The sequence below is a fragment of the Pistacia vera genome, unplaced genomic scaffold (assembly GCF_008641045.1).
Source record: "Pistacia vera cultivar Batoury unplaced genomic scaffold, PisVer_v2 Contig1753, whole genome shotgun sequence".
Classification (NCBI taxonomy): Eukaryota; Viridiplantae; Streptophyta; class Magnoliopsida; order Sapindales; family Anacardiaceae; genus Pistacia; species Pistacia vera.
In genome coordinates, this window is record NW_022195848.1 from 12,472 (window position 1) to 20,173 (window position 7,702).

General features: G+C 35.9%; 1 protein-coding gene and 2 long non-coding RNA genes across 3 annotated transcripts; all 3 read right to left on the reverse strand.

The window, feature by feature from the left end:
- Positions 1–4: 4 nt before the first annotated feature.
- LOC116126144 lies at positions 5–800 on the reverse strand. The gene is made up of 3 exons (XR_004127437.1): positions 763–800; positions 249–302; positions 5–139 (listed from the first exon to the last, which is right to left on the reverse strand). It is a non-coding gene; the product is annotated as an uncharacterized LOC116126144 (long non-coding RNA).
- A 330-nt stretch (positions 801–1,130) lies between these two features.
- On the reverse strand, positions 1,131–1,672 carry LOC116126143. The gene is made up of 3 exons (XR_004127436.1): positions 1,540–1,672; positions 1,318–1,372; positions 1,131–1,232 (listed from the first exon to the last, which is right to left on the reverse strand). It is a non-coding gene; the product is annotated as an uncharacterized LOC116126143 (long non-coding RNA).
- A 2,578-nt stretch (positions 1,673–4,250) lies between these two features.
- Positions 4,251–6,694, reverse strand: LOC116126145 (outer envelope pore protein 24A, chloroplastic-like). The gene is made up of 3 exons (XM_031411844.1): positions 6,445–6,694; positions 5,715–6,074; positions 4,251–4,496 (listed from the first exon to the last, which is right to left on the reverse strand). The coding sequence occupies exons 1-3, from the start codon at positions 6,640–6,642 to the stop codon at positions 4,416–4,418; spliced, it is 639 nt and encodes a 212-aa protein (XP_031267704.1). The 5' UTR covers positions 6,643–6,694; the 3' UTR covers positions 4,251–4,415.
- Between the last annotated feature and the right edge of the window lie 1,008 nt (positions 6,695–7,702).

Sequence of the window (7,702 nt, forward strand, 5' to 3'; positions counted from 1 at the left end):
CATCCTCAGGAAGAACAGAATCAAGCTTCAGGTTCAAAGCAAGTAAGGATGGTGCCAGAACTTCTTCAAGAGGACTGTTGGGTTTCTCATCTGGGAGCTCATCTTTGGAGCCACTTATTTGTGAATCAGCAAAGAGGTCCTTCAATATGCAATAATGAAGAAACTATATATGACACGCAGTCCAGTGGAGTGGAAAGTCCCAAACTTCAACATAAAATAAAAATAAATAAGAGATAACAAAAATAAACCTGAGTATCATCAATAGGAGCTCGAAATGCTTGCTTGGGTTCCTCATCCACAGCCTGAAGTATATGAGTAACAGTAAATCTCAAGAATGGATTATCATTGACATTTAAATAAAATTAAAACCTAGCTAAGGTGACACATTTAAAGGATGAACACTTATGACCAGAACACTTTGTGATCTATAATGTGATATAGCATTTGACCAAAATGCTTGTGAATTATAACAGATATAGTATTTTTCTTCAGTCCCCCAAATGCTGCTAATCGACTTCCATAAGGAAGCAAGCATCACTAGTTCTATAACCCATAACAAGACAAATAGCTTATTATGGCCTTATGGGTGAGGCAACATCATTTATGAACTCCCAAAAGTATTTAGGTCACACAGTTATCACAATATCTAGCCAAGAATTAACTCTTCGCTAGGGTTGCAGTGTGAACTGAGAAAATACTATGCCTATAGCTTGAATCTTCAGTAAAAGAAGAATCAATACTACATCACAAAATGCAACTCACCATCTGAGGGGAGATAATTTCATGACTTGATGGATGTGCAGCACTGTTAGACGCATCAGTAAAGAAGACACCTAAACTACTCTCCGCATCAGCAGGATGGGGAATAGCTTTTTCACTCACAGCTCTAGGGGACTTCTCGTCTCCTCTATCCTCATTGTGGGCAATTTCAAAACCAGCCTTGACCCCGACCTCTCTTAAAATATCATCATCATCATCATCACCATCATCATCATCATCAATAAAAGAAGTTTTGCTCAATTTGAGAGACCTGACACCAGAAATTTAGGTGAGAAAAAATAAATGGTTAAAATTAAACATAAATAGTGAACAGTGAAACCCAACGCAAAACCTATATAGACAGATCACTCACTTTTTTGAAGCCTCTAACTTCCTTTGCCGAATTTTCTCTAAAACTGAAGATATAGGCTTTTGAACAAGGGGAACAGATTTAAAAGCTGCATCTCTAGTTTCTAAACAGAAAGAAAACAAATTTTATAAGTGTAAATTAAACCATTCAAATAACTAAAGCCGCTGATTAGTGAGTTCCAATGCTACCTCGCAACAGTCTCTGAGACTCAGCACGGAGTTGCTTTAGCTGGTCTCTTCTCTCCTATAAAAATTATAGCAACTAAAAGTTAAAACTCCAAAACATCTTTGGAAAAAATAATCAGCGGTTAGGTTTTACATGAGGATTAGTCGAGATGTTCGTAAGCTAGCAACTGACGACATTAACAAAAATAATAATAATAATTACCGGAAAAATAAAAATAAAATTACCTTAGCAGTTCTTTTTAAGACAACAGTTGATTTAGGCTTTTCATCATCACCAACACTCTTGACTCTCTTCTTTTTATCCTTCTTATCCCCAAATGCATCAGAATGTAGTCGTTTTTTCTCACAATCATCCTCTCTCATATCCTCACTTTCCTTTTCCTTTTCCATTTCCATGACATCAAATTGATCTTGGCTTCTTCCATCAAATTCGTCAGACACAGAATCAAATTTTAAAGTCCTCTTAGCACCAGATACATCTTCCTGCATACTTAAACTATCAGCACCGGAATCCAATCCGTTCTCATCTTCAAAAACCTCCAATCCGGACTGCGATCCAGAATTGGATTCCTCCAAATCTTGGCTAGTTGACTTCTCCAAATCTAGGGTTTCAAGTTCCCCTTCCTTGACACAATGGATATTTGATATCTTGGAATCTAAGGTTTCGAATTCATCTTGGCCAGTTGACGTCTCCAAATCTAGGGTTTGAAGTTTCTCTTGCTCGGAATCTTGGACATTTGATTTATTGAAATTCAGGGCTTCAAATTTAGGTGAATTCTCTACGATCGTTTTAGCTTTCTTCAATCGTTTTAGCTTTCTTTCGGGGACTGGAGAGGAAGGTGCTTCGATGAGCGAAAAAGATTCAAAATCGTCGCTGCCCTCCATCTTTGTTGCTATTTGCCGATGCGAATGGTAAAGTATAAATGAGTATGATGGTATTATCAATTTTACCGGATGCGGAGATTTTAAGGATAGGGATCTTCTTGTGGAAAATGGAATTTTAAGCGGCAAATCTTTTGAAATTTTTGTGGGAAGGCTATCGCCTTTTGTTTCGGAAATGGTGATTCCCGCCAAACTTAGTAGATGTTTTGGTGGGGACTGCTCGTGTAGTGCATCAAACGGCGCTTGCGGAGCATTAGTCATTTTGGCCTAAATTGAATGGACACTCAACTTATTACTAGGCTTGCGATATTTTAGGGTGTGTTTGGTTTAGTATTTTGGATAGAATTTTGAAGATAGTATTAGGTTATTGGATAGGGGAGTATTACGAGGTAAATTTTAAAAATTTATAAAAAAACCCTTAAGTTTACTAATTTAATTAAAGACCCTAACAGATAAAATGATAAAAACACCCCCACCACCTGTAGTGTCAGATTCTGGCCACCACTGTCAGAATCTGGCCGGAAAATTTTGTTACGGCACAAACCGGTCGGATCTGTGCCGTAACACGTCGTTATGGCCTTTTTCGGCCAGATTCATGGTCTGTTATGGACGTCGACGGCCAAAGATGTGGCCGTCGTTTTCGGTCAACGACGGCCATTTCTTTGGCCGTCGGTGAAGGCCACACTGGTGAACTTCCGGCCATTTCTGGTCGAAAGTTAGGCCGTTGTACAGATTCCGGCTATCACCGACAGTGGTTGTTAGAATCTAACAAGTTGGGTTAATAGGGGTGTTTGTGTTAATTTTTAAACTTTTTTTTAAAGGGTATTTAGTGAAATTAATAACCTTATGGAGTCTAAAAATAATTAAAAAAATAGGATAATATTTATGAAATAATGTGTCAAATATTATTTGAAGAATAAGATCTAGAATATAGATAAAAATACTAAGCCAAACATAGCCATTTTATTTTAACTCTTGTATTTTTAAATCATTTTTATCAGATTGCGTAAAATTCTCACCCTCTTCCTGAAACGCAAGAGCCGTTACTGGTATACAAGGAAACAAAGACCATCATAAAGCTAAGGCCCGTAACTTTAAAGTTCCTTGAAAATTGAAATTGGTGTTTGTGCCATCGATTGGGCATACATAATCAATAATGAGCATAAGGTGAAATTCAATAACTCTCACGGACATTCCATCACATTGGCTTTGGGAGTCTGTCGTGTATTTTGGGATGAATAGAAATAAGACAAACAACAGTAACGTTCTCATTTAAGTACAGTTAAGGGACTGAAGTAGTGAGGGCACTCGCTCAAAGTTCACGTCCACGTTAGACAGAGTTTCTTATTCTTTATTATAAAGCACATCTTTCTTATAAATAAAAAATATTTTTTGTTAATTTTAAAATATAAAAAACATAATTTTTATTCAAATCTAATAGACTCTTTAAATTAATAAAAATGTTCTTTATTTTTAAGAAATAGACTTAATAGAAGAGAGAATTAATAAATAAAATACATAAAAACTTATAGTTTATTAATTAAAATTAGAATAGAGAGTGAAATTTAACTCTCTAAATGTGAAAAGTCAAACCCACTCTCTAATTTATATTTTAAAGATAAAGAGTCTATTAAACTCTTGTTTTTATAGATAAACTCTTTATAATAAAGAGTTTGAGTTATATAAAAAGTCATTTGGAGATGTTCTATCACCACAAAATCTAACATCGAACCTCAGGCTCAGTGAGTTTGCAATGGTCCTGCTCCTCAGGTACAAGTCTAGAACATTAGTGTAGGCTTCGAGGAAAAAGAACAAAAACTAACAAATTAATGCATAAACATGAGCACGGATTAAAATTGGAGGTTGACAATCAAACATAAATTATCAACTTCAAGATGACACAGCTTTCATATATCCGGCATTTCCAATCCCATATATCCTTTCTTTCTTCAGAAAAATCAAGGAAATAATTATTGATTCTATCTCCATACAGATTGCATAGCAGCATAACAAATAAAAATGAGCACTGCCAAAAAGTAATATTTGTATTTTGCAACAATAGACTGCATTTATGATTCAATACGAGGAAGTAGCCATGTAACAATGAATTCCATCAAGCTGTCTCTATCAGGGTAAGCAGCTCAAACATAAATAGAGGATGTAATACTGTATAAAATCTCCAGGGGCAAATGAAACAATAGAGATTACTAAAGAATAGGTTACATCTCAAAATTCCATGTGCTCTCGGCACTTAATTTTGGGATTTGTGATTCCTCAGCCAAATTGAGGGCTGCAGTTATCTGGAAGAAATAAAAAATCGAAGTTAAGACATTACTTTATCAGAAACAAGGAAATCAATCTTACAACTTACTAGGCCTTCAAACAGCTGAAAGTAATGTAAAACCACCAGCTAATTAAACAGTTGAAAGTTCAATTCAACACTAAAATGCAGTCTAAAAAACATAAATTAAATTTATGGGATGTGAACATCTATAGTTCCTTCACATCTGAGAGATTACTATTTACCACTTGAATTGCAGGTGAACCCACAGGTGCTAAACATTTGACCAAACCCTACCCCTCTCCATGGAACTAAGAGTGCAATCAGCCATGTATAAACAGCCTGCCTTTAATACCATGACTAACTGTTCCAACTAAACACTAGTACCAAAATCGCCACCACAGCCTGTCATTTTGCCACCAACCTAACCTTGTCAAACATCTGTACCACCAATCATTAGTGATAGCACTTTCACCAGCATCACTCACATCATCAATATCATCACAAATCCAGTGTCAACAATTTCCAAAACTCATCTAAGTAATAGCATTCCCCAACAGAATCCAATTCAACTCCCTAATACAATTTTCATACATCAATGTGTATTGCAAGAAAAACATTCTCCTTATCCTTATTGCTTCCTGATGTCCTCTGGACCATCAAAATCTGGACAGTCCTGGAAGACCTCTCTTAAAAAAGTAACTCCCACACAAAAATACAAAAAAGAAAAAGTCACACAACTCAAAAATCATAAGCCTATAATGACCTGTCAGGGTGTGATTAAGAAACTCCAGACGAGTCGTTTGCTTCAATGACATAAACTTTTATTACACGTTAAAATAAAGTCAACATAAACTCTACAATTAAGTTAATCTTCCATGGTAATAATATGGCCCCATGCAATGTGCCAAAGGACATCTGATTACATGGGAAAACTACCAAAACCAAATCGAAGTTTGCAACAAATCATTAACCACACCACACACACTGTGCACCAGAAATCACCTATACTCTAAGACAAGTGCTATACATGTGATCTGCAATCGATTGCCATTTCATGTCCCAAAACTCATTATATTCATCTGGTCAAATTAAGATCAGACTGTTTGATGTGTAAAATATATAGCAAAAAAGCTCACCTCACAATCAATCAAACACTCGATTTCCAATTAAGAACGCAAAAAGAAAGACCCAACAAACAATTAGAGAAGTAGTAAAACAACAACAATCCATTTACCTTAAAATTTCCATTCAACTTTGAATTCCTTGACCACTCCAACGCCAAAGCCTTGCTTGATGTCTGATAAGAAGCTTTAAACACATCATCGCCATAAACTTTTCGTGACACAGCAAAATCCCATGAATTCTTTGCCAAATCATAACATGGCTCAAACGTAGTCACTCCTCCATGAACATAACTATACTTCAACTTGCAATTCCTCGAACCAAGCATGTGATTAGCTGATACCTTGTTAGCTGAATCAACCACAAGAGTTCCATCTACTATTGTCCGGTTGTCACCTCTACTGTGAATATAAGTGAGATTCAAGGGTTTTTCCGCAACCTTAACCGTGTTCATAAACTGAAATCTAAAATCCTGTTCCACTCCACAATATAAAAAATTGATACAATTAAGAACATTTTGCTCGCCAAGTGAGTTAATAAACAGACAATTCAACCACAAACAGAATAGTCGATATATTTCAAAGTTTCTTCTAATCTTCCTGCAATTTTCTGACTATCAAACAGATGCATGACAAATTATATTTAACATAAATTGTTATCATGAAACCCTAAACTTCCGCATGGTTACAGAGAAAACAATTAGAGAAATGCTTGCACTCCTATAACAACCTCTTCAAGTCTATTGTAATTTTTTTTTTAAAAAAATCAACTTAAATCACTTTTTTACCATTTCTAGGCAACCAAACGAGGCGTTGGTACATAAATTTTCTTTTTATGGTTACCTTTTTAGGGATGTTGTAGTCAATGATGAAGAAGCCGGGTTTTTCGACGGCTAGAACCAAGCCGTTCAAGCTGGGGCCTTTGACAACGGTGGCATCGGTCATAGAGGCTCGGAGCTTGACATCGCCGGCGTTAAGAGCAAGAGTAGCAGCGGCGCTGCTCTTGTCTGTTTCGTACCTGCCCTTCAAAGACGCCTTCATTTCGTGAGAAACTAAGAAAGACAGCGACAGAGATTATAGGATAGTTGGGAGTGTGCGTGCTTATGTGTTGGGTTGACCGGCTAAGTTTTAGTCTTACTATGGTTTGGCTGCCCACCTTGTTCTTGGAAGGCCGTATCGTAGAGTACCCTGTCTTTCGTTTTATTTTATTTTATTTTTAATAAATTAGATTGTCAGGGCAGGATGTTTTTCTAGTGAATCTTGAAGGGGTGTATGGTTTAAGGGATGTTGAATTATTAGAAATATAGATTACTTTAAATATTATTGGTAATCTTTAGAAAAATATATTTAATTAATTAGTAGGTGTGTTATTTAAATTATTAAATTGTTCTTTAATTAAATATTATTATTATATTATTTTTTAATATTAATTATTATTTAGATTATTATAACCCCCTACATTTAAAAACTTAGCAAAAACAACCTTATGATAAAAGTTTAAAAAATTAACAAAGCACCCCCACCAATCTAGCCACTGTCAGCGAGGGCAAGAAGATGGGGGTGGTGGACTGGGTGGGCTGTAATTTGTTTTGAATTTAAGGGTAATTTTGTCTAAAATGTTAATTAATTGGGGTGAAATAGTAAAAGTCATATTCATGTAAATAAATTCAAAAATAAGGACATTATTATCCTAAAATTTTATTAATAAGCGATATAATTGTAACAAAAAAATATAATCTTGGTAATCTTATAATACCTAAGAAAATGGAGGTAATTAGATTACCTCCACTATTGGTATTTAAAGATTACTGGTATCTTATATTACTTGATAACCAAACATGGTAATCAAATAATATAAGATGATTTAACCCTAATAATCCCAGATAACCCCTAACCAAACAACCCCTAAGTGTTAGGGTTTTTTTTTTTTTTTAACAGTGAACATCCATTAGAGGTGGAAAAGTAACCCGCCCGGCCCGGCCCGACCCGCGGCGGGTTACTTAATTAGGCGGGTTGGTCCTAACCCGCCCGCCAACAAAGGCAGGCCGGGTTAGGCCCACCACTTATGGGAAAATGGCTGGCCCAGCCCGGCCCGCCAACC